The sequence below is a fragment of the Canis aureus genome, chromosome 11 (assembly GCF_053574225.1).
Source record: "Canis aureus isolate CA01 chromosome 11, VMU_Caureus_v.1.0, whole genome shotgun sequence".
Lineage (NCBI taxonomy): Eukaryota > Metazoa > Chordata > Mammalia > Carnivora > Canidae > Canis > Canis aureus.
The window spans coordinates 28,118,446-28,144,551 of NC_135621.1; the positions used below are offsets into that span (position 1 = coordinate 28,118,446).

The 26,106-nt window shown below is 59.2% G+C and overlaps 1 protein-coding gene across 1 annotated transcript in view; it reads right to left on the bottom strand.

Moving 5' to 3' along the window:
- CACNA1I (calcium voltage-gated channel subunit alpha1 I) overlaps positions 1–26,106 on the bottom strand; it is a 117,903-nt gene that overhangs the window by 18,646 nt on the left and 73,151 nt on the right. Inside the window, exons 9-26 of the mRNA XM_077915840.1 lie at positions 22,986–23,298; positions 20,233–20,654; positions 13,551–13,702; positions 12,735–12,920; positions 12,368–12,485; positions 11,479–11,634; positions 10,919–11,012; positions 9,931–10,133; positions 8,693–9,163; positions 8,362–8,462; positions 7,515–7,638; positions 7,161–7,229; positions 6,420–6,604; positions 5,830–5,956; positions 4,463–4,588; positions 1,770–1,859; positions 1,068–1,260; positions 373–524 (exon numbers count right to left, since the gene is read on the bottom strand). Of these exons, the coding sequence (XP_077771966.1) occupies positions 373–524; positions 1,068–1,260; positions 1,770–1,859; positions 4,463–4,588; positions 5,830–5,956; positions 6,420–6,604; positions 7,161–7,229; positions 7,515–7,638; positions 8,362–8,462; positions 8,693–9,163; positions 9,931–10,133; positions 10,919–11,012; positions 11,479–11,634; positions 12,368–12,485; positions 12,735–12,920; positions 13,551–13,702; positions 20,233–20,654; positions 22,986–23,298 (3,282 nt within the window). The remainder of the gene's footprint in view (positions 1–372; positions 525–1,067; positions 1,261–1,769; positions 1,860–4,462; positions 4,589–5,829; positions 5,957–6,419; positions 6,605–7,160; positions 7,230–7,514; positions 7,639–8,361; positions 8,463–8,692; positions 9,164–9,930; positions 10,134–10,918; positions 11,013–11,478; positions 11,635–12,367; positions 12,486–12,734; positions 12,921–13,550; positions 13,703–20,232; positions 20,655–22,985; positions 23,299–26,106) is intronic.

Genomic DNA, 26,106 nt, shown 5'->3' on the forward strand with positions numbered 1-26,106 from the left:
GTAATTTGGGCAACACGTTTCCTCTAAGCCTGTTTATTCCTCTACAAAATTTGTAGAAAAGCTCCTCCCCCACCTTTGGTTGCTGTGAGCATCAGAGTTAATATCTGTAGTGTGTCTTGCAGAGTCACACTGCACACAACACTGCCACTGGTACTCATCTGCAAGAGTGGGCCCAAATGTCACCTCCCCACTCATCAGGAACAAGTGACATTTCCCTTTCTCTCATTTGTCCTACCAGGCCATGAGCTTCCTGGGCACAGGGCCCCAATTGAGGGTGCTACTCAGACCCTCCTGCCTTACCCTGTCCCTGGGTCCTGTTGAGGACCCCACGCTACCATGTGACCTCAGGTTGAGGCTGGGGCTGGGGCTCACCGTGGGCTGATTGTAGTGCTCCAGGGACATGGTGACCACATTGAGGCAGATGATAAAGGTGATGAAGATGTCCAGGTAGTGGCTGGTACACATGGAATGGATGAGCAGCCGGGTGGGACAATAGGTGGCATAGTAGGGCAGCCGCTGGGCCTCTGCAGGAGGATGTGGGGGGGTGGCACAGGCCACAGAGGGTTGGGGCCAGGTGGGGGAACAGAGCACATGGAAGGACCACCACAGGAGAGGGAGGAAGGAAAGGGAGAGATGTCAGCACACCCCAGGCCCTGAGAGTCAGACTCAGGTCTCCTCCACCCCGCCAGGGGGACACAAGGGAAAGGGATAAGAGGTGGGGGAGGACAGGACGATGACTGTGACCCAGAGACCCCAAACACACCCATGGCGGGGGCTTTAGGTCTGCTCAGGAAGATAGGGGTCCCTCAGCTCAGGGCTGGGCGTCCAGGCCTTTGCCCTTGGGTGAACTGAGTCACCAGGGGGTCACCAGTGGACTCTGGGTGCCCAGCGACGGGGGGGTCAGGTCACCTAACAGGCAGATGCCAGAGGAAGGGGCAGGGCCAAGGGCACAGAGTCTGCCCTGTGTTCCCTTCCAGCCCCCAAGGCCCGGAGGCTGTGGTGACACCCAGGCCTCGGCCACTGCACCCGGAGGATCGGGGCGCACGCAGAGCAGGCCACCCACTCACTCCGGCGCTTCTTCTCCAGTCGCCGCAGCCGCTTCTCCTCGCGGCGCCGCGCCTCCTCGGCCTCCTGGTGCTGCCGGCACTTGTGGAAGTTCTCCACCACGACGCCCACGAACATGTTAAGCACAAAGAAGCTGACGATGAGCAGGAAGGAGATGAAGTAGAGCAGCATCCAGGGGTTGTGGTTGGGCACGGGCTGCGGGGAGCAGATGGGGCTGAGGCAGGCCGCCGGGGCCGCCGTGCTGAGCCTCGGGAAGCTCCGCAAGCCCCGCCAGAACCACACCCTCACGGGCTCCCACTGCCCTCGGCTAAACTCGGCCCTTGCCCCGGCCCACACGGGGCCTCCGGACCCTCCAGCCCTGCCTAGCCCCTCCACCACCTCCTGCCCTCGACTCACAACCCCCCGAGCACGGCACTCTCCCACCACAGGCCTGCCCCTGCTGTCCCTCTGTCCCAACTGGCTCAGCCCCTCTCCTCCTCCTCTTGCTTCTGCACTCACGAGGCTCTGACCCTCCGTGCAGAAGCCCGCTTGGAGTGCCCTCCCTGGTGGAAGATTCAGGCTGGGATGATGAGGGGTGGGCCACGGCTGATGGCGGGAGACACTGGGGCTGTAGGTCCTGCTGATGCCATTTTAGACAACTGGGCCCCCAAAGATACCGTGTCCCTCCCCTGCTGCCCTCTGCCCTGGCCCCAGCCCACCCCCACCTGCTGGTCCACAGCGACAGCGTCCAGTCCGTTGTACATGATATTCACCCAGCCATCCTTGGAGGCCAGGACAAAGAGGGACATTAGGGCCTGGAAGACACAGGAAGGGGAGGGTGTGGGGTGGTGGTGCAGACAGCTCAGGCTGCTCCTGACCCCTCCTCAGCTCTCTAGTTTTCTGCCTTCAGGAGGCAGAGCATCAAAGAGGCCTTCCCTGAGGATGACAACAAATGGTTCCTGAGGACCTACTATGTGCTTGTCATATACCCCACAGACACTGCTGGAGGTCAATGAGCACTAGACCAGGAGTCCTGGTTCAGCTCTGAAATTAATTCAAGAGAATTCATGGGCTCTTGTCTCCTCGCCCACAGAATGTAGCTAATGCTTAACTGCCAGGTCTGCTGTGACTTTAAACTAGAAGGTCCCTGACAAATATGATAAGGGGCCCTGCCACCCCAAGCTTGCCTCTAGCACCTGAAAGCAGGAGCTTGTGAGAGAAGCCAGGAGCCCTGGGCACCACGCAAGCTCTGCCACGTGCTGGCTAGGTGACGTGGGACAACTTCCTCAACTTCTCTGGGCCCCACCTTCCTTGTCTGTAAATGGCAATAAGCACCCTCATTAATCCAAGACTTTAAATGGAAGGACTGCCCAGGAGACACCAGCCAAGGCTCCTACGCAGATGGCAGGCCAGAGCACGCCCGTGTCCCCTCAACAGGGCTACGGGCTGGTCCTACAGCAACAGCACAGTGTCCCGCATGCAGTAGGTGCTCAACAAAGGTTTTCTGAGCTGGACGGCACCAGTGCCGTTCTTGCAGAGCCCAAGTGTGCAGATATCCACACCACCAACAGTTGACCAGAGGTCACACACCCTACTCCAGAAGCTTCCCCGTGCTTCCGCCACACTTGTTCATTTGTTGTGGCCAGGGCCCTGAGCTGGGAAACGGGGTCCTAGGATGGGTCTCCTGCCCCACACTCGCCCCTCCTTCCCATCTTCCAGGGCACAGACTCCTCCTCTTCCCTTCCAGAGGGGAAAAGCACTGAGGTCTGCCTGGAAAGGGCTCAGGCTCAGGAGGAGGTCAGAGCAAGGGACACACAGTGAGTCCTTGTGGCCAGGGAGGCAGGTGAAGCCCTCACAGGCCAGGGGCAAATGTTCCTATGAGCCCTCGGATGACAGAGGCCCAAAATGCCCAGCCTGGGTCTGGGAAGCACACACTTGCTATCACTTCCCCATTTACAGATGAGGGCACTGAACCACACACTGGCACCTGCCTGAGGACACACAGCAGCTAAGGAGCCCACCAAGGAGTCCAAGGCTCTGGGCTCCCCCATACGCATGCTGAGAAGAGGGCCATCGGCCTGGCAACAAGCATGCCCAGAATGGGAAAGAGCTAGGGGTGCTCCATGGGAGCAGGGCCCTGGGCCTGGCGCTGAGTTCAGGGAGTTGGGCACAAACTCATAAGATGCCCCCACAGGCTTTCCCTCAGCTTCCTGGAACATCTTTTTTAAAACCTCTGTTTTATCAACCATCGAGTTGCTAACAACTTGAAAGGTACTGCTTCTGGAAAATCTGGAAGGGCTGGGGGAACTCCCGTGTCCCAGTTCCTGCTTCTTCTCCCTCCTCCACTCACTGCTTTTCTAGGGCCCATGGCTCCTCTTCCAGGGGGCAAGAGGAATGGGATCCCTGGTCGTGTTAGGTGAGAGTTTCTTTTTTTTTAATATTTTATTTATTTATTCATGAGAGACACAGAGAGAGAAAGAGAGACAGAGACACAGGCAGAGGGAGAGGCAGGCTCCATACAGGGAGCCCGACGTGGGACTCGATCCTGGGTCTCCAGGATCAGGCCCTGGGCTGAAGGCGGCGCTAAACTGCTGAGCCACCCAGGCTGCCCCAAGGTGAGAGTTTCAATGGCATCCAGCCAGGGGGTCCCTGGCAGAGGAATAGAGCACAGGCCCTGGGCCACACAGACCTGGCTCCTCTTCCATCCTTGTGTGACCTGGGGAAGCCACTCCCCATCTGATCATACCTAGCTGCCCTCAAGAAATAGTAGTTGGCGGGAGGGGGCGGGGGTAGTATGAAGCCTTATAGAGAACCACCCTGGAGGTTCTCATCTGGGGCACCACCAGTGGGTCAAGACTGGCAGGTCCCCAGGAGAAGGGACCAAGGGCAAGGCAGGAACTGGGCAGGAGGCCCGCCCACCCACTGAGGTGGAGAGCAGAGTAGATGAGTGCTGGGAGAGGAAACCCTCCTCGCACCAGGGGCTTGCTATACTTTGTTACCACTGCCTACCTAGTAAGCTGTCATGTTCCCATTTTACAGATGAGGAAACTGAGGTTCAGAGAGCCCACGCCTACAGTAAGTGGCACAGTGCCGGAATTCACACTCAGGTCTGGCTGTCTCTGAAACTCCTGTCAGACTCGGGGTGGGGGCGGAGGCCAAGAACCAACGTTCACTGAAGCACCTACTAAGCACCACGTCGTACTCCTGAGACACTGCACTCAGGATCTCTCAGCCTCACAACACCTGTGAGGTGCGGTCCACCCCTACCTACCCATTTTGCAGAAGAGAAAACTGAGGCTTAGAAAGGAGAAGTCACAGGGTCAGTCCTGGCAGAGCAGGACCAGAGCCTAAGCTGTGATCCAGGGCTGTTGGCACTGAAGGGGGTGGGTCAGGGCAGGGTTAGGCAGGGGACGCTCACCTGGCCCAGACTGTCAAAGTTGTACTTGTGGTGGACCCAGCGGTAGTTGGCAGCCACACAGTCAGAGCGGTTGGTGATGTTGCGGGTGTCCACGCCCAAACAGTGGTAGAACTTGCCCTTGAAGAGCTGGGGAGGGGGGAAGGACCACAGGGTTAGTGACCATCTGCCAACGCTCCTGGGGTGGGGGTGGGGGATGCAAATCAGAAGAGGGCCCCGCCCCGCAGGGGGCACTTCCTCTGTGCACAGCCTGGACCAAGCACTCGACCACACCACCTCACCCAGTCCTATCTCACAGATGAGGAGACTGAGGCCCAATGGTGTTAGGTGATTTTCCCAAAGTCATGTGAGTTTTAGGAAAGGCCAGAGTCAAGGTTCACATGCTGCTCTGATTTCTGGGCTCTTCCTCAGACCTCAGTCCTGGGGATGTGGGTGGGGACTCCGCAGGACAAAGTTGCCTACCTAACCCCAAGGGTGAGAGAGAGAAGTAAAGGGACCCTCTCCAGGGGCCCAAGCACTCTGCCTGGAAGGGGCAGGGCCACTGTCCACATGGAGTCCGCACCAAGCCCCTCCTGCCCACGTGGCTGTTACGGATCTCTCAGGAGCCCCAAAGAACACCTGTGCCCAGAACTCCTCTGCAGCTCCAGCCTCAAACACAGGACCAGGTGAGGAGCCTGGGGGGCCTCAGCTCAGGACTTAGACAAGAAAGAGGAAGGTCTCCATACCAGCTCAGACCCCAGAGGGCCCGGGTCATTCTGGCCATCCCCCCGTCACACACTTTTATGATCTGCCTCACTTCTCCTCCCAGGAGCCCTCAGGCCCCATCCTACTCCTGGGCTCCAAGCCAAACTCCAAGTTAGCTCAAGGCCCTGTCTGTCAGAGACTCTCCATTGTCCCCACTCCAGAGAAACCGGCCCCAGCTTCTTAGCTGCCATTCCAGGCCTTTCCCACCTTGGCCCAGCCCACTATCTGGCTGATGGCTCTATGCCAGACGTAGCTCCTGAGCTCACCTCCACACCTGTGCCCACCCTCCCCTGAAACACCTTCCACCCACCACGACCTGTGGAATTGCTTCTCTTTCAAGGCCAGTGCCAAGGCCACTCACGTCCTTCAGGATGCCTTTCCTCTTGCCCCCAGCCCTGCCCTGCATTTCTGTGTAGTTTGGACCCCTGGGATTCCAATTACCCAGCCTTCTTTGTGCTCAGACATTAAGTCTGTGTCCCCCTCTCCCTGGACTTGGAGCTCACCACAGGCAGGGACATGCATGCTCTGCCAGGGTCACCTGAGCCCCCAGGTTGAAAAGAAATGTGGAGCCTCTTCCCTGACTACGAAACTCACCCCAGTGCCTGCCCAGCCTGAGCATCCCTCACCTGCACACCCAGAATGCCGAAGATGATGAAGAAGGCACAGCAGATGAGGACGATGTTGCCAATGGGCTTGAGGGAAGAGATAAGTGTCTCCACCACCAGCTTCAGACCAGGAGCTCGGCTGATGACACTGGAGGCAGACAGGGGCCAGAGGCACCGTGAGCCCACAGCCATGTCTGGAGATAGCACCCACTTTGCCTAGAGTCAGCAGGGCAGAGAACCCCAGACCCCAGATCCACATGCACAGCAGTGCACTATGCCCTAATCTTGTTCCCTTGGGGTCCACACCACACCATCATCTAAAGACAGAGAGCCAGAGATGGCAGTGAGTCAGCCAAGGCCACACAGAAAGTGGGTAGAGTCCTGGGGACCACCTTCAGCCTCACCTTTCCAGCACCCCCTCTCCCCACAGGATCTCCAGGCTCCTCCTCCAGAAGCAGCATCAACAGCCTGGTTCCTATCCCCACTAATCTAACATGTGCTATCAGAGGACTGAGTGCGCAAGGAGAGCCGGAGTGAGGGGTCCACTAGACCCTGGGAGCTTCACTAGACTGAGCAGAGAGTCCCCCCATCTGAAGGGGAGGAGTCCTCACCGCAGGGGGCGTAGGGTGCGCAGGAGCCGCAGGACCCGAAGGACCCCTAGGATCTTGGCTCCCCCCGCTGAGGCCACGGAAACCACGATGTCGATGATGGACACGAAGACGAGGAAGCCGTCCAGCACATTCCAGCTACTGCGCAGGTAGGCCTGCTCCCCGAAGTACAGGCCCAGCGAGACCACCTGGGGGCGGGGGCGATGGGCGGAGTCAGCCGCGCACCTGGCGATCGGGGGCGGGGCAGTGTGTGGGGCAGCCTCAGCGAGGGGGCGGGGCAAGGCAAGGAGGGGCTGGTGGGGAGCAGCCGGGCAGAGGGCTGGGCGGTCTGGCAGGGGACAACGTGCCCCACCGCCCCCAGAAACACAGGCCCAGCAGGCCTCACCGTTCCCTGCTCCCCCCACGTCTGGCAAGCCCAATTCAAAGCCAAGGACTCTGGGAAGCACCCGGGAAGGAATGCTTCCCCTGGCCCCCAACACCTCCAGCAGGTGCTTCCATTACACTGTAAATGTTTCCTTGCATTAGCCTTTCTCGAGGGACGTGAGCTCCTGGAGGGTGAGGACATGGCTGACACCCTCTGGGTCCCTCCTGCCCAACCTGGGGGCTGGGACCTGAGTGGGCCTCCCGGCTCCTGTGGAATGTGGCTGATGGGCAGGTGAGTGACAGACTTTTGGAGAGGCTGGCCCAGAGCCAGGAGCCCCAAGCGGGGGTTGGGAGAGGGTCCCAGGTGAAGCCTGGAGCTACCTTCAGCGTCATCTCGCCTACAAAGATGGCTGTGAAGATGTAGTTCGACACAGTGAGGAAGATGCGTTCCTGAAAAAAGAGAGCTACCATGGGTCCAGGGGCTCCCAGAGCTGCCCTGCCACCTGGTCAGCCTCTTGCCTTCAGCCAAGGAGCACCCTGCTGCTACTGCACAGTCTCAGGTGGCATCCCCCTTTCCAGAAGCAAGCTCCTACCCCACCTCCCTCCGTGATGCTTGGTGTTGAACCTGGCGGAGCTCTCTCAACCCCGGAGCCCGGCACAAATGTCCCAGTGCAGGCCCTGGTGGCCTGCCTGCTGCCCCGTCCCTTGTCCTGCCCAAAGGCTGCAGCCACTCACAGTGCTGCCAGCCTCGATCTGGGGCCTCTCCAGGGCGATGGTGATGCAGTTGAGAAAGATGAAGGCCAGGACCACATAGTCGAAGAGCTTGTGGGCAATGATGGTCTGACACAGGACTCGGAACCTGCGTGGGGTGGGCAGGGCACCACCTGAGTGTCAGTTTGCCCTGTTCCCCGGCCAAGAAAAAGGCACAGGGCCCAGGCACATATGGAGACTAGGATGGCCTAAAGGAGCTGACATCTCTCTTCTCTGGCCACACTACAGGTGGTGGCTTCGTATCTGCTTGGGGTGCCCACTTGGAGCTGCCTCCCCTGAGCACACGGCAGAAACTGGCACCACAGGATAAAGGGCATCGACCTTGCCCTGGCACTCAAGGACTTCCAAACACTGGTTCAGATAAATCTCTGAGCCCTAACCTCCAGCCACTCAGACACACTGCCCAATACCCTCAGCTTCTGCCCCCGGGGCCTTCCCTCAGGTTGCTCCCACTACCTGGACCAGTCTCCACCTCTTCACAACCCTGCCTCACCTATTGGAATGCCATCTGCCTCCCAAACCCAGTACAAAGACCTCCTCCTCCAGGAGGCCTACTGAAGCCCCCTCCAGTTGTGAGCACCCAAGCTACTGGAGGATTTGTCCAACCTGGCGCCAGCACAGGAATGGCCTAGACTAGAGAAGGGAAGGGCCCAGCAAGGGCCCGCCAGTGAACACCTAGATCCTCCCCCTCCCCTGCAGACCCGCCACCAATAGTCTTGCCTGGCTTGGCAGGAATCTCTCCCTCCCAGACATGCCAACCCCCTGCTCTAACCCCCTGCTCTAACCTCACACCAAGCCCGGCCTTGCCCACCTGTTCTCGGGGGAGAAGAGGTAGACAGACCAGTCCTCGCGGACCTCGCACCAGTCAGGCTTGTAGACGTCGATCATCTTGCGGACGCGGAAGCACAGGGTCTGGCAGGGTGAGGATGGGGTGCGGCGGGGTCAGCGCTGCGCAGGGCTGCCCATCGCCGCCCACCCCAGCCCTATACCAGACTGGGGTCACTGGACGACCTGCGAACTCTCCGGCGAGACCAGAACCCTCACCCAGGGCTGGCGGGGGAGGGGGGCTTCGCTGCGAGGGGTGGGGGGAAGTCGGCCTGGGCTGGTGGTGCCAGCCCCGCCCCGCCCCCGCCCCCACTCACGTAGTCGATCTCCTCCTCGTCCTCCCCGCGATCCCGACGGTCATCCATCTTGGTAAAGACGTCCTTGGCGATGCTGGGCATCCTGCCATTGCAGTCCTCGTGCCCGGGGGCCGGGCCCACCGCCCTCCAGGCCGCCCGGGGGTGGGCGCCCACGGCGGGCACCAGCTCGGCCAGGTCCATGGAGTCTCTGGTGTCGAGGGACAGCGTCCGGCGGTGGTGGCGGTGCCGGTGCGCCGCGTGGGGGCCGTGGTGCACGTGGTGGGCGTGCGGAGCATGCGGCGGCGCGGCCCGCGGCGGCCCCTCGTCCCTGGCGCCCTCGCAGGCCCGGGGGCCGCCACCGCGCTCCGCCGACAGCAGGGACTCGTGCTCGGCCGACAGCGGCTTGTGCTTGAGGCTGTTCCAGCTGGAGCGGCGGCTGGCCCAGGCCCCGCTGCGGCCCCACGGTCCGTAGTAGGAGCTCCGGGAGCTGGACTGGAAGGAAGCCACCGCACACGCAGCCCGCTGCTGTGACGGAGGCAGCCTAGCCTGCACACCCGCTGCACGGCCACCCGCCTGCCTGGGGGGTGCACAGGAGGCTGGGCTCCAGGGCTCCTCTCCCCGCCCAGCTCTCCTCCATGCACGGCCTCTAGGGTGTGCTTACATCTCCTCCTGCCGCCTCACTTCCCTTGCGGAAGCTGCAGCAGGTTAGGGTGCTCTTCCCATTTTACAGGTAAGCAAAAACGGTTCAGAGAGGACTGTCACTTGCTCGTGATCACACAGCTTGAAAGTGGCAGAGGCCAGATTTGAGCTCTGGTATGCCTGACCCCAAAGTACGGCTCTTTACCCTATGCATTGTGGCCAAGATAAAAACCCAATTCTCCAAGCTCCACCTTGGGCTCCCTGCTCAAGAGGGAGTCTGCTTCTCCCTCTGCCCCTCCCCCTGCTTGTGATTTCACTGGCCCATGTGCTCTCTCTCTCATAGAGATAAATTTTAAAAAAACATTTTTTAATTCTCCATACCAGACTTACTTGCACTACACATACATACACTCATTCATTCTTTGTTGCCAGGTCCTACTCTGGCACTGGGAACCCAGGAGTATAACAGACATGGTCCCTGCCCGGTACTAGCTGGAGAGTCTGGTCCCCCAAACCTGGGTATCAGTCTGAGGCTGGAACTGACAGACACTTCTCTCCAGGGGCCCTCAGCATATATCCCAGCAGGAAGCACCCATCCAGAGCACCCCACAAGGACTCACCAGGGAGCGCTGGTCATAGCTCATCCTGCCCAGTGACATGACACTGCTCTTGCGGGAGCCCAGGGCCACCAGGACGGGGTCCGGCTGCAGCGAGAGGCGGGGGGCAGGTGCTGCAGCTCCGGCAGGGCCCAGATGTCCACCCAGCGGGAGATTGGGGTCCAGGTGCCCATTGGGGGTCATGGGGATTGGGCAGAGCTTGGGATCTGGAGGGGTGAGATGGAGACAGAAGGAGGGGCAAACAAAAACAACTAGAGCAAAAGAATTCATAAGACAAAGAAACAAGGATGGGAATAGAAATAGTCTTTCTGGGGAGAAATAGGTCTTCCTCCACCTTCCCATTAGACCCCATGTCACATGCCTCTCCACCCTTCCTGGAGAGCTCTCAGCTTGCCTATTTTTTTTTAATTAAATTCTTTACTTTAGTTCAGTTTAGTTAACATACAAGCGTGTATTAGTTTCAGGTGTATAGTACGGTGACCCCACAATCCTGTACATCATTACTCAGAGCTCATCACATCAGCTTTCTCTTTGGATGAGTGGATCCCCTGCCTGCTGCGTTCAGGGCCAGCCCCTAGCTTCACCCAGCATGGGAACCTCTCTCCTGGGCCCACTTCAGAAAGCAAGGCAAAGATGGTCCGGCCCAGTTACCAAGGTGGACACTGGCCCTGGGCAGGGCAGACCTGTTCCAAAGCTGCCGCATGGTGCCAACAGGACCAGAACCCAGGTGTCCTGAGGTCCGAGACTCTTCCCAACAGGCCACACAATTGGAGGGGTGTGAACTGCAGCTCCCTCTGTGGCTAGAATTCAGAGGGCTGGAAAGTCACTGACCTCTTTGGGGCCTTTGCCCGTTTCCTTCCATTGTAAACCAACCACAGAGAGTTAGCAGTCACGGAGCCTGGGCTCGAGGGGAAGCCCGGTGCTGTGCCCTCTGCCCACCTGGATCTCTGGGGAAGGGTCCTGGCCCTGATGACGGTAGGGACCTCTTTACCTCCACTGCCATCCAGGCCCTCCTGAAGCTTGTCAAAATCTTCCATGTTGGATGAGCTCTGGTCCTCGTCCGAGTAGGAGCGATTGGCGTCACCCTGGGAGACCATTCCTCTTGTTGGAATGCAGGTTGGCTCAGCCCTTCCCTCCCTCCCGAATTGTTTAATGGGTGTTTCACCCCCATTTTACAGGTAGGGAAACTGAGGCTCAGAAAAGGAAAGCGAGAAGCTAACGAGGACCTTGGCCATAAACCCACATCTGCCTGACTGCAAGGATCCCCTAAGCCTCAGAGAATGGAGGATGCAGGATCTAGATCTTAGGGGCTTTACAATTTCAGAAATGGAGAGATCTAGTCCTACACTCCTGGGGGAGAGGCAGGGATTGGAGATGCAGTCTTTATTTGCATGCTTCCTGCGATAGGAAGCTCACCACCTAATTGGCAACCCTTCCTTGGGAACTTGTGACCTGCTAGATGTTTGAGTTGAAATCCTCCTCCACTCAGTCCCCTCCCCCAGTCTGGTACAGGCCCCACAGGGGTGCTTCCTCTGCCTGGGCTGCAGTCACCTCTGCCTGGAAGCCTTCCACCAGGATGGCCACCAAGAGGTTGAAGAGCACGTAGTTGCCGAAGGTCATGAGGGCGACAAAATAGAGGGAGGCCCAGGGGGAGGTGGAGGCCATGCCATTGTAGAGGACAACGTTCCAGTCCTCCTGGGTGAGAATCTGTGAGGGAAGGGGGAACAGAGTTCAATCCTGGAGTATTCCATCTGGCCCAAGGGCAGATGGAATCCACTGAGTGGCAGAGCTACAGGCATGCTGCGGCCCATGCACACCTATAGCATCTCCTTACATGTTTGGGGACACCCAGGGACCTTGTACTACACTGACCCACCTGGCACAGCCTCCGCCCCTCGCTCACACACATGGCTCTGCCTGCTGGTCCCGGCCCGGGCACAACCCACACTCCTGCTCTGACTCTCTCTGCACCGTTGGGTGCTCCTTCCTGGCTGTTCCCTCAGCCCCAACCTCTCCACACACTTTCTGCTTGTCCCTCCCCTCGCCCCCACCCTTCCTCGAGCCCACCCTTCCTCCTTCTGCCCCCCGCCCCCCGCACCGTGTGACAGCCCTTGGCGTGCACACTCATTCAACCAAGTCTAGGTTATATGTGAATAAATAGTCTCAGAGGAGAATCCCAAGGTGCCCAAGTCTTGGGGTGGGAGTGGAGGGGCAGGGATGGGCACCATGCGGTCACTCCAGCTCCCAGAGCAAGTGCAATGCCAGCCTGACCCTGTACCCGGACCTGACTGCTGGAGGCTGGAGTGGAGGGGCCTCCCTCCCTGGCAGGCCATCCCTCTTCTCTGGATTCCCCAAGGGGCCACCTCTGAAAGGCAATCCAAGCAGCAGTCCTGGGAGAAACCCCTTCTCCTGACACACATGAACATGTGCTGTCGCTCACCTGGAACACTGTGACGATGGCCCACAGCAGGGAGTCAAAGTTCTTCCTGTCGGGGACAGTGTCTCCTGTGTCCGTACGGAGGCTGAATTTGCAGCCAAAGATGTGCATCCCAAGGATGCTGAGGGAGGAATGGAGGTGGCTCAAGGGGCCTGCCTGCTTTGTTTCATCCTCAGAACCACCCAGGAAGGTGGCAGGGGCCAACCTGGTTCCATTTTACAGAAACGAACCCTGAGGCTCAGAGGGCAGTACTCGCCCGGAGCCATCGGGGATTCACACCCACATCCAGGGTGTTGCCTGGGGAAGCTGGACCAGCCATGCGCCCCCAGGCCCCCTCACACATGTGGTCCCCAGGGTGAGCAGGGCTCACCTGAAGATGAAAATGAAGAGCATGAGCAGCATGCAGAAGGTGGCCACGTTGTCCATGGTCTTCATGAGCACCACCAGCTGGCGCCGCAGCGCGGGCATGAAGCGCACCAGCTTCAGCACCCGCAGCAGCCGGAAGGTCCGCAGCACCGACAGGCCGCCGTCCGCCTGCCCCACGATCTCCCAGATGCTGGGAGGGGGCAAGTGGGGGCAGGGAGGAGAGAGGCAGGAGGGTTCAGCAGAGGGCGGGGAGGAGAGGAGCAAAGGGGGGTCAGGGACGATGGAGAGACGGAGGGCTTCATTCATTCATTCATCCCATGAATAACATGTTTCACGGGGCATTGCTGCTGCAGGGCATGCTGTGAGTCCACGGGCACCCCCACACACAAGAAGTCTATGGCTTAAATTCAGGAGGGTCTACCCACTGACCTCTTTTTGAGATTTAAATTTTTTTTGGTTAGGAACGCAAACAAGCCACAGAGAATTAGCAGTCCCTATGACTTTTTGACCAGTCAAAATTGCGAATGTGTTTCTATAACCGTCGATGTACATATTTCCAAATATTATTTATACCCATCCTTTCTTTGGAGTGATGGTAGTCACAAGACCTGCTGTTACATCTTGCTATTTAATGCATTAATCTAGAAGCCAGTATAGTACCAAATGACAAATTTTTAAATATTTGGTAACTGTGTTTGGATATAATTGAATTCCTTTGTGCTCTTACACACATTGTTTACTGCCGGGGTCAGTGCATTAGATTCCCCTCCTGCCCCACTCAGTTTCTGGGCCCGCAGCCTGCTGGGGGCAGAGGCAGCACCTGATGATAACGATGATGCTGTCAAAAATGTTGTAAGGGTTGCGCAGGTAGTCAAAGAGTCCGAAGGCAGCCAGCTTCAGGAGCATCTCTAGGGCAAACATGCTGGTGAAGACCACGTTGCAGATCTCCAGGATGTTGGTCAGCTCCTCGGGCTATGGAGGCATTGGGACAGGGGACAGGGACCCTGTCAGACCAGAGCACATCCGTGGATCCTCTTTGGATGCCCATGGGCTCCAGGCCCCCCAGGGAGGCAGGGAGGCCTGGCTCTGTCACCCTGGCTGCGTGACCTGGCAGTCAGAGTCCTTGCTGGAACACAACAGCCCACGAGAACCATACAGCTCTGCTGCATCTCTGCTGTCCACTGAGCTGGTGGGACCCACCAGGCTGACCTTCCACACAGTTGGAAATGATGCTGGTACTGCGCACTGAGGGAGCTATCGTGACACCCACTTTACAGATCAGGATACAGTGTGAGAAGCTGACTTACGGTCAGATGGCTAGATGCAGAGCAAGGCAAGAAAACAGGCTAGTCGTTGCGGGAAACCTCCTGTTTTCCCCTGCACTTACCACATGCAGGACCTGTTCTCTGAACTTTACAAGCATCATGTCCCTTAATCCCACACAAGAGCCCATTTTGCAGATGAGGAAGCAGGTTCAGGGAAGGCCAGCTCCCTGCCTTCGGCTGTGGAGCAGGGAAGGGGCAGAGCCAGGATCTGCACTCAGGCAGCCTGGCCCAAGGCTTCTCCCCTTAACCCCTGGCTATGCAGACCCCCCTACTGAGCCCTCCCCACGCTCCCATTCCCCAGCAATGGTTGTCTCAGGACTGTGGGTGGCTGGAGATCACTGTGATCAATGGGACTTCCTTCACACACTTCTCAGTAGAAGACACTAGAGCCCAGAGCAGTCAAGGGTTAAAGTCACCAGCTGGTCAGACAGAGACTGGTACCTCTGGCCAGACAGCCACGCTCTGACCCCAGAACTGATTACCTCCTGGTTTTTAGCCAGCAGGTGACACCTCTATAAATGGAACCATCTGAGCGACACTGGTATATAAAACAGGCCACATTATGGGCCATGACTAGGAGACAGGGTTCCAGGGCCACCCCTTACCCACAGCAGTGTCTTCATTCATAAAACAAGGAGGTGCAATAAGATGATATTCATTCCGGACCTCTCCACTGAGCACCATACAGGGAGGGCTCCAGCCCCTCTCCTCCGTGAGCCCTCGGGGACTGTGAGGTGTCTGGTTTCTGCCCACCACCGAGCCAGGTTGCTCCCACCCGAGTCACGGAGAAGGGAAGGCCTGACCACATGCCCGTGCTGAGCTCGACACCCCACAATTGCCGACACCTCCCACCATCTGCGAGGCTGCTGCTGGAGTCTCTGTTTCACATATAAGGACCCTGAGGCTCAGAGAAGTGAGCTGCCTTGCTCTGAGCCACCCGGCCAGGATGCCACAGAGCCACAGAATCAGACCCCTAACTGCTCTGCAGCGACACATGGAAAGCCCACCAGAACTCATCCACCCGCACCTCCCTCCGTTCCCACGGTTCACACACTCCACGGCCTGCGGAGTGTCCACCACGGGCTGGGCGTGTGTACCCAGGGCAGCCGGTGGTGAAAGCATCAGGACATTGCCCCTGTCCCCAGGAAGCGCGGGCTCTGCTGGCAAAGCCCAACACCCAAGCTGACCAACAGTCACTTCGTGCTAAACACAGAGAAAAGTTGAGGGTGCTTTAAGGAACAGCGATCCTTCAGTCAGGAGCAGCTGCCTGGAGGAAGTGACATCTCAGCAGAGACCTCAAAGCTGAGAGGGGGAGCCCAGCGACAGGGAGGAGAAGAGAAGGTGTCTAGGCAGAGGGACCAGCCAGAGCAAGAGTGGAGAGGGGGGAGAGATGCCAGCCATCGGCACCCTCGCCCCCACCCCAGCCCAGCCCCTCCACCAGGTGACAGGGCACCGCAGGGGCCTGAGTGTGATTCCATTTGGGTTAAAAGGAAAAGAGGGCGGAACATAATAATAATCCAACCGCCCACTTCCGACCAGTGCCTGGGAAACCTAATAAAACTGCCAGCTCCTCTCAAGCCCAGATAAAAGGAGGAGGCCCCATTTCCATCGTAATCACATTTGACTCACAAAATGGGCCGAAAGAGGAGTGGGACCCTGAGAGGGGCCCTTGGTGGGGAGCGGCCAGGGCCCTGCATCCCCGGCTGAGGCAGGGCCCAGATGCAGCTCGGAGCCACCAATTTCCCAGCCCGCCAAAATGATGACAGCAGAGATGGAAAACGTGGCCGCTGACAGTCCTTAATGACGATCACCCGCTCTGGGCCACACAACGCTCCCGCCCGCAACTGATGCGGAGCCACCACTCTCTGGAAAGGTCACCCGCTGGCCCCCGGTGCCCCCCCACTCCCAGCAGCTGTTTCTCTAGTCGAGCGCACACCTGTTAATCTTTCTCTAATGGACCATCCATCACTCCTGCAAGCAATTTTCTGGGAGAGAGAGACAGCGAGCGGGAGACAGGAGAACATGGACTATTCTGTACCGTGAGACTGAGGTGGGAGGGTATGTGAAGATGCACAGGGAGGCCATGAGGGAGATGGACAGACAGACAGACAAATATGGGCGCGGGGAATGAGAGGCAAAGGTGGGGTGTGGAGAGATGAGACAGAGGAAGATAAACATGTGAAAATGTAAGGAAGGACCAAGATCATGACCTTGTGGGAGTGCATGAGGGAGCCAGGAACGTGAGAGGCAGCAGGCAGACAGACCACCAGGCAGAGGCTGCAGAGACCCACCCAGTGGAAGAGGGGGTGACAAGGGGCAGAAAACCACTAGAGGCAGGAGGGTGGAGGGCGGGTAGGGAGGGGCTGCCATCCGGAGGCCCAAGTGGAGGGAGACAGAGGCCCGCTCCTCCTGGCCCGCCAGGCATGGTGGCACCAGGCTGCACAGCCTCTGGCCATTTCTGCAGGGATATGAGGTTCCCACCGGGCAGGGGTCCCCAGCTGTGGGCGGGAAGCTCTGGAGCCTGGGACTACCCCATGGCAATGAAGGCAGCTGGTGTTAAGTGTCTCCCCTGCATCAGTCAGTGCCAAGCACTTTCCATGAATTATCTTATTTAGACCTCAAACGTCACCCTATGGCATCCCCATTTTATAGATGTGGACACTGAGGCTCAGAGGGAAATGACCGCCCAAGGCCAAGGCCCGGCAGTGGTGGAATCAGATCTCAATCTGAATCAGAAGAATACTCCCTCTGGCCTGTTCCACTCCCCTGACAGCTTCAGCTTGAGGCTCCAGGTCAATCCAGACCTGTCTCTGCCCTGCTTGCAAGCGTTCTGTGGCCCCCTGCTGCCTTGAGGACAAAGCCTGCCTTAAGACACTTTGTGGAAGGACAGCACCCCCAGCCTCCTGGGCTACCTTCTGCCCTCTGTGCACATCCTCCCTGAGGGCTCATTCCTTTGGGGGATTGCTCCTGGGCACTGTACCTGTCCCTCCTCTGTCTCACTGAGGAACTCCTAGTCACCCTTCAGGATCCATCTCCAGTGCCACTGCCTCTGGGAAGCCTTCTGGGACTGCAGCCCATGTTGGCTCTCCCCGCTAAGCCCCCCAGAGCTGGAATGTTGGGCACTACACTAGTCCGTCCTCCTCTTCCCAGAGTCATCCCAGACTGGCTGCAGAAGGGAAAATAAAGTTGCTTTGAGCCAATCACTGATCTGGAGGCCTTGAATGCAGTCCCCTGGGAGCAGGGGCCTGTGGACATGCCCCAGCCTGCCCTAGGAGGCTACCTGCAGCCCTGCCCTGCTGCCCATTCAGCCCAACTCTGTTTCTTGTCATCCTACCCGGTGACCATCCTCCATTTCCAGGACAGGCTGGGGCTGAGAGCAGCCTTGCCCAGCTTGGGAGGAGTTGTGCGCCCAGACAGGGGAGTGTAAAGAGATGGAAAGGCTGCAATGGAGCAATGCCTCCCCACCCAGGCCTCTCCACTGCCTCCTGTCGGCTTTGTGGAACCTCCACCTCAGCATCCTGGAGCCCTGCTCGGACAATTGCTCACCGTGTCACTGGAGCAAGCCTCAGTCTCCCCACCTGCTCAGTGGCTTTAAGACACTCGCCTTGCCTGCCCCATTGGGCTGCCATAGGGATCACAAGGGAAAGAACTGTGCTAACACATGACAGCAGGTGATGATGAAGGAATCTGTACCCTCCCCAAGCCAACCCCACCCACCTGCTTGTCGCATAGCCTCAGTCACAGACCATCCTGGGCCTCCCCTCCTCCCTGGGGCTACTCAGAGGAGCAGACTTCAGCACCATCTAACCCCCAGGGCCATGCCAGGCTCCCTGCCAGGCCCCTACAATGCCTCCCCTCTATGGTCACCACCCCTGCAGAAAAGGGGCTGTGCATGTTCACCCATCTTCCTCTCCTGTTCTTCCCCCACTCTCCCTGGGCCACCTCCCTCTGCAGGCACCACCTCAGACAGGGCTGCTCAGAATAAACCCGGGGGTGGATCCTTTCCCCGCCAAGCCACGTCTGGGAGCCGAGGGGAGTGGCGCAAACATGCCAGCAGGCCCACAGCAGGCCCTGCACGGAGCTCTACAGAACAATGGCTGCCACTCGGGGCTGCTTTAAAAAGAACATTTTTAAAAATTTTCCCTCCTCCTCACTTTTTCTTTAATTAATTAATTTTTCGAGGCTCCAGACAGCAGAGGGTAAACTCAGTCCTAGGGTGGTGATGTGAGGCTCAAACAGAAGATTCATAGAGTTGCAAACTAGTGAGCACCCACTATGTTCCAGGCTTCCTAATTAACCCACCCAGCCACTCTGTGACAAGGGTCTGGGGGTCCCAGGGTGTGGGTGCCCCTTTCACAGATGGAGGTGCTGGCTGAGGGAGGCCAAGGCCCCCTGCACGCCCATCGCAGAACCAGGGAAGGAGCCCATGCAGGAGCGGTAGAGGCGTGTGGAGTGGAGGCCAGGCTGCAGGGCAGGGGGAGAGGCTGGGACCCCGAGAACCCCGACAAACAGGCCTCCGAAAAATAGTCCTGATCTGCAGCGTACGCCAATTTCCATGGTGTAAATACTCCCACCACAGCCAATTTCAAGCTACCAACTGTTTAAAAACAGGCTTTCGAAACTCCTGAGTGTTAGAAAATTGGCTCTCGCCAGCTGGTTCCCACAAGCCCTGGCAGGAACGGTGCCCAGTCTCTACTGCAGCAGCACTGTGACAAGCCCCCTTGGTGCCACCCACTCAGAAATCAGAGCCAGCACCCCAACATCACCTGCTTCCCCTATGGGCCCCCCTCCAGGACCACTGGCATGGCTAGGAAAGGCCCGAAGTCTGAACCCTGGGCAAGGGGGTCCTGGGCTGCCTGTCTCCCCAGCTTTACCCTGCAGAGAGCCCTCCCCCCCAGGCCTCCCCAGAGACCTTTTTAATTAAGCCAGAATGGCTGGCAAACCAGCAGCTCCGAACAGAGTGTCGCCGCAGCCCCAGGGGCTGCATTTAAGTAAATTGAATGGAGCCAGCGCTTGGCAAGCTAATGAAGAGGGAAATGAGAGTGTGGCCCACCGCAGGGCGCAGGGACGGGTGCCGAGAGACAGCGGCAGGGATGCAAAGGGGGGGCCACGTTCTAAACCCTACAGGGGGGTCAGTCTTGCCACAGAGAGATGTGGGTGCAGATCTGACCCCTCACTGGCTGTGGGACACCCTCCCTAGGCTTCAGGGTTACTAGGGGCCAAATGGGGTGCCCTCACAGGGCTGGGGTACAGGTCAAGGGGCTGGGGGACCCAGAAAACAGTGTTGCTTCAATTAGAGCCAGGACTGGACTTGTCATGTAGGCTGGCAGCCCAGGCTATGACCTGTGTACTAGGGATGTGTGTGCTAACCCCCCGTGGCCCTCCATCCTGTGTCCCTATAAGTAGCACCCTCCCTGTGCTGCCACCTCACCCACGTGTCTATCCCCTTGGGACTCTGTCTCTGAACTCCTCTCACCCCCAAAGCCCTAGCAGTACCTCTATGGATGGCCCAGGGGGCCTGGGACACACCATTCAACTCAGCCAACACCCACTCTGCATCTACATGCCCAGCGCTGAGGACAGAAGAAACTACAGGGTTGGCAGAGGAGGCAGACAGGGGACAGTCTTTGCAGGGCAACCCTGAGGCCACTCTCAGTGCCTCGGTGCTGTGTGGAGGGCCTCGGGGACATGAGGACACACCACTGAAGGCACTGCCCACAGAGAAGCCTTGGCTGTCAGAAGAAAGCTCTGCACTTTGTGCCAAGGGCAATGGGGAGCTGGGGCAGGCTGGGGCAGGGGAGAGCCCCACCTTGGGAAAGATCACTCCGGCTGTCTGGGGGAGAAGGGACAAGTGACAACTGGAAATGAGGTCTGGCAGGGATTGACAGGGAGGAGCTGTGGGTGCCTGTGTCCAGGCTGAGCTGCTCAGGAGAAAGGAGTGGGACCTGCACCCCCGCAGCCCCAGGATTAGTGTGGCTTCCCTGGCCCACTGGCTCACCCACGGGCAGACCGCAGAGCTCCTCGCTCCCCTGGGCTGGGCCCAGGGATGAATGGGACCTAGTCCCCAGTAGGTGGGAGACGGACACACTGAGTGTTCAACAGCCCAGGCTGCATGGGCCAGCTTGGGCCTGGGCACCCAGCCCTCCCCCTCCACACCCGTGCCCGGCCCCCACTGGCCTGCTCGTGGTGCTCGATGCCCATGCTGACGGTGTTGACCAGGATGGCCATCATGATGCCCCGGTTGAAGTATTTGCTGTCCACGATGCCTCGAAGCTTGGCTCGAGTCTCCCGCCACACATCCCCACACAGCCGGGTGGCCCCGTCCGCCTTCTCCTCCTCGTCCTCCTTCCCCAGCCCAGAGGAGGCCCCGTCCTCGCTGCTCTGGGCCCCGTCCCCATCGGCCTCCTCCGAGCCGCCACCTGAGCCACCAGAGCCCGAGCCCTCCTGGCCCGAGTCAGTGCTGCCCGGGCCTGAGGGCCGCCGACTCTCCTCATGCTGGCAGCGGGGGCAGCTGGCAGGGTCAGAGGCCAGCATGGCAGAGATGGGCTGCACCAGCGTGTGGGGCGTCGGGTCCAGGGGACTGTGTTGAGGGCACAGCTCTGCAAAGCAAACACAAGGCAGGGGTGACGCCCCCGGTTACACAGGCTCGGGGGTCTCAGAGGTGGCAGTCCCTGCCCACCTCACCCTGAGACCCAGCCCCGTGTGAGCTTCAGGCTCCTAGGCTCGGGCTCTGCCTGGGATTCGCCAGCCCCACCAGGAGGCCCAGTGGCCTGTGGTTCCCAGGGGATTGGCTTTACGGCTCTGGGCTCTGTCTGCCCCTGTGTAAAGTCAGGACTGGGAGCACCTCCCCGCAGGGCTGTGGGGAGGGATCTACTGTGGATGCATGCGGGGTGCCTGGAGCCATGCCTGGGGCACACGTGCCTGTCATCTGCCCTTGCTCCATCACTTCCTGGCCCAAGGCCCAGCCCTCCCACGATCCTGCTGATGACAATGGCGGAGGAAGAGCCTCTCAAAGAGCCAGGCTGGTAGGGAGGATGGTCTCCCCCAGAAGGAGCCAAGGTGGCCTCTCCATCTCCAATTCTCCCACCTGTATGTGGGCCTTGTGTCCCAGGGAGGGAGGGAGGCCAGAGCCCTGGGCAGGGGCAAACCCTTGCTCTAGAAGCCCCCTGAGAGTGCCCTCCTCACAAGCTGAGATTTGGGGCTGGCTCCTGGGGGAGCTGACAGGAGGGACAGCAGGGAGTGGGGGGCAGAAGCTTTCATCCCCTTTGCTGCCCCAGGGAGAGTTTGAGAAGCTTGGGCCAGTCTTGGACCAGAGTTCTGTGATCTGTGAACCATTTCGAAGAGGTGTCAGGAAGATTCTTTCTGGGTGGTTTGGTTTCTTCTTTATGTTTGCCTTTATTTTACTAGAATAAACGTGTTTTGCTTGTGTGAGCCAAGAAAATTATAATAATAAAAACATTAAAGGGAAAGAAAAATATGTAATGCCTAACATTCCTTTCCAGACTTGCCTCCAATTATCTCCCAATGCCTAGGAGAAGGCCCTTGGACTCATTCATCCCCTGGAGCTGAGCCGGGGTGAGGCAGCCAGAAGCCCAGGGGTCAGTCCCATCTCAGCAAAGCCCAGCTCAGACCCATTCATGGGGTTGGGCTCCCTAAAATGTGTTTCCCAGGGAAGAAGGAAGGCATGCAGTCCCCAGGGCGGGAGGGGGGGGTAAGTTCTCCCTCCAGATGGCCCCCTGGGCTTCCCTCCACACAGGTTCCCTGGACAGGGTGGGGGGCAGCAGCAGGCAGCTCCGCCCTGCGTCATCCAGGAACGCTGCAAGCCAGCCTTGCCCAGACCCCGGCTCCCCCGTCCACGTGCTGGGCCAGCCCACGGGCCACCTGGAGCCTCCTCCAAGACCACGCCTGGACGGCTGGCGCCCAAGGATGGGTAGGCGGCAGCTCCGAGCACCAGTTCCCCGGCTCGCCTCCCAAGAATCTCAGATTCCCAGGACTCGAGAGCTGCCGGAGCAGGGCCTGGGGGTGGCTGACTCCCACTGCACGTGAGCCTCAGCCTCAACTTCGCAGGGCAGGAGCCTGAGACCCACCGAGGGGCCCAGCTGTCCGCGGTACAGTCCCCGCTGCCTGCAGCCCCAGTGGCTGGGGGCAGGGCCTATCGCCCAGGGCTGCTTCTCCGGTGGGAGCTGAGCCTTCATTTCCCCCTGGAGGCGGCTCAGCAAACCCAACTCTGACGTCCCTGATACTGTTTTTGTCACTGACACACTGTGTGACCTTAAGTGACTCCCTTCATCTCTCTGGACCTTAGTTTTTCCATTTGAAAACGGGATCATGTTACGAAGAGATCATGCCCCCTTCTCGGGACTGTTTCCTAGAACAGATGAGAAAATGAACAGAGAGCCCTTTCTGAGCCTGAGTGTCTGGAGACAGAAGATCACAAAATGGCACAGGTGTCCCTGATACATCATGTCTTCGCAGAGTGGGGGCCGCAGCCCCTTTATTCCAGGTGGCCGGTGGTTGGTCACTGCTCTGATGTGCTGGCAAGCATGTGGTGGCAGCAGGAGCCCACGTGGGTGGTGGGGCAGGCAGGCTGAGTGGGGGGACGTTTTAGGATTATACCAGACGGGATGGACATGCGTTTACTTCTCTCAAGTGTGAATCCCAGGGTGGAGCCTGAGTGCACAAGACCACACGCTGGGATGGGAAGGGAATTCCTGTAGGGGCCGGGGTGTCGAGTCCCCCCAGCCGGAGGCCAGTCCAGGCCAGACACTCACTGGCAGTTGGTCAGGAAAGTAGGGAAGGAACCAGGGCAGTGACTAGAGCCCCTGAGGGAAGACCTGGGTTCCCACCTGCTGGACGGCTCTGCCCACAAGGAGGAGACAGGCACGCACGAGGCCGGAGGGGGGCACCCTGGAGGGGTTGCGGCCACTTACTGTAGTGCCTGGGCTCCTTGGTGTGGGGCCCGGGTTTGGTGGAGGTGGGTGCCCCCGGGGCCGAGGCCTGTCGGCGGCTCTGCAGGGCCTGGTAGAGACCCAGGGCGCGGCGCCTGGCCTTGCGCAGGATGTGGCAGATGTACTGGAAGATCTCCTCGTAACAGTCGCCGGGCTCCGCGTAGCTGGCCACCGTGCTGGAGGACAGGTAGCGCTGCCGCTGCTCCAGCATCAGCCGGTGCTCCCGCTGCTTGGTCTCCGAGAACTGGGTCGCTATGACAACGAGGCACAGGTTGATCATGAAGAAGGAGCCCACCTGTGACCAACGGGAGGAGAGGACAGGGACAGGAACAGAGGGGACAGATTGGTGGGGGGAGCGAAACGAGAAGGAGAAAGAGAAATGGTGGGGGAGGGGGGTACAGAGATGGAGCCGGAGGGACAGAGGTGGGGCAAGAAGCAGAGGGACACAGAGGCAGAAAGGAAGACCAGAGGAGAAGCAGGGACAGATCCGAGACACCAAAGAGGGACGGGACAGAGTCAGGAGGCAGACAGCCAGGAACGCAGAGAGACAACAGGAGAAACACGGAGAGGGAGTGACACAGGCTCAGAGAGTACAGGAGCGGAGGGCACGAGGAGGCAGGGAGAGAGAGGAGTGGAGGGTGGAGGGCCCAGAGAGACGGAGAGGCACGGGGCACAGATAGGGACAGGAAAAGATTGCTGAGGCCCTGCTCCGGCAGGAGGCCGGGGCCCCAGGACGGCGGGGGCCCAGGCAGCTCCCCGGGCCCCACCGGCACCTGCTTCCAAGCCTTCTCCCCCTGGGCCCTCAGGCCAGGGCCTCACCAGTGCAGAGGCTGGGGAGGAAGGCTCAGCCCCGCTCAGGCCATCCAGGCCCTGAGTTCCACCCAAGCCCTGCCCTCTCTCTGGCTTGGCTTTGGGCATCCAGTTGGGCATCCAGACACAACAGAAGCTTTCTTCAGAAAGTGTTTCCTTGTGTGGCTGTATCCGTGCTTGGAGGGAGGAGGTGGGAGAGGCTACCCAGTGAGTACTGGGAATCCTGCCACCTCAGGACTCGGGGCCCAGTTCCAGTGGCCACCACAGGGAGCAGAGCCCTTCCTGCCCTGCTTTCCAGAGGGCAGACCCCTCTCCTGGCATTTGCCAAGCCTTTGAATGGGATCAGCAGGCCCTCCCAGCAAGGGGAGTGGCTTTTCATCCTCCTCCAGGCCCCAGACATGGATTCACACACACCCCAATCCCCCCAACCCTGCCCCGTCCCCCATGCCACAAATAGAGAGCTAGGCTTCTGCAGTTATCAGGCAGAGGGCAATTCCTGGCTGGAAGACTCTGGAAAAATCCCCAGGTAAGAAGATGCCCCTCCTTGGCTCTCTTGGTCATGTCTTACCCCAAGCATCTCCTGGGGCCCTGCTCCACGCAGGCCTGTGTGAGGGGTCACCAGGAAGGAGAGGTCACAGACCCTTCCCTCTGGGCGCTCACCCCTGTCAGGCTTCCACTCAGCCTGCCTCCTCCACGGCTGCTACCCCAGAGCCCAGGCAGCAGCTCCCCCAGCCCTTCTGGAACTCCATTTCCTTGTAAAGCTGAAGGCTCAAGCAAGACAAGCTTAAAGCTCTTCCTATAGGGGTGCAGGGGAGGGGAGGTACTGGAGACCTGAGTCTGGGGGCTGAGGACTCTCACCTCACTGGGGCTCAGGGGCCTCACCTGAGGAACAGAATAGGCAGGTGGCCCTGCAGGGCCAGGGCTGTGAGGGCAAAATGACAGCATGATCACTCAGGCTCTGCTCTCTGAACCCTTTCCAGCGCCTGGAAAAACTCAGCATCCTCAGCCCCTGTCAGTGCCCTTTCTCTTGTGATGGGGCCACCTAGGACCCAATAACAGCGGCAGTAACAGTAGCAGGGCACATTTATTGAGCACTTCCTATGTGCCAGGGGCCATGCAGGCCTTAGGCTGTCTCGTCAAATCCTCCTGAGAGCCCATCAGCCTTGGTGCCATCACTATTCCCCACTTTATTGTGGATCCGGGGGGCTAAGGGGCCTGCGTTGGGTCACCCTAGGAGTTACCAACCCCACATTCCCATCTCAACTCTATCAGGAGGAGCAGATCACATTCTCCAGCCCTGCTCTGAAGTTCGAGGCTCCTCTAGCAACCCCAGTGATTTGAGGCCCACTGTCTCAGAATTCTGTCCATTTCAAGGTCTCTGCAAGTGGCCCCTGCCCAGAAGGCCCTCCCCGCAGCTGCCCGCCCTGAGCCCTTTAAAAGCTCAATTCTGGTATCACCTCCTCCAGGAAGCCTCCCACTCCCACATCCCTCCTCCTGGCTAGATCAGAGAATTCCTTTGGGCTCCCTCAGCCTCTGTCACAGCTCCTAAGGTGCTGTCGGGTCACTGCCAGCTGACTCCTGGAGAGCAGAGGCGGGCCCACCTCACTGCTCAGTTCCCCACGCTTGGCTCAGGGCCCGATGCAGCGCAGGCTTTCCTGGCTGTGCTGGGGAGCTGAACAAACCAGTGGGTGAATGGCAATGCTGAACAAAGCCTGGACCTCCTCTCCTTTCATCTGGGTGTCTCCTCAGGGGCCCAAGGCCCCAGCTTCCCCAGGAAGGCCATCAGAGCAAAGCTAACAGTGAGTATGTCCCAGGTCACCACCTGCCAGCCTGTCCTGAACCCCCCAGGCCAAGGTCCCACCAGCTCGGAACGGGGTGCTGCCCCAGAGAGCCAAGCATGCCCTCTCCTACCACCGAGGCACCAGAGAACCCAGCCTCACAGCAGTAGGGAGCCAGACAGCACTGACTGTCCCAGGAGTGAATCACCTTGACATTTGGGGGATTGTGCTGTGGCTGAAGCTGCAGTCAGGCATGACAAGGTGGATGAGCTCGCTCTGGGCAGACTGTGGGGGATGGCAGGAAGGGCTGCCTAGGCAGGGGAAGGGCCCTGCTCCGTGAGGCAGATGAACCCTGCCTGCACCCCCAAGCCACCCCCACAAGGCAGAGCTGCCTGAGAGGTGCGAATCCCTCCGAGAATTTCAGGGAGCCCCGTGGGGAAGCAGCCCCCCACTTCTGCCTCAGAGCATCTCCTCTTCCCACTCCCGGAAAAGAGGAGCAAGCTGGGGCCCTAGAG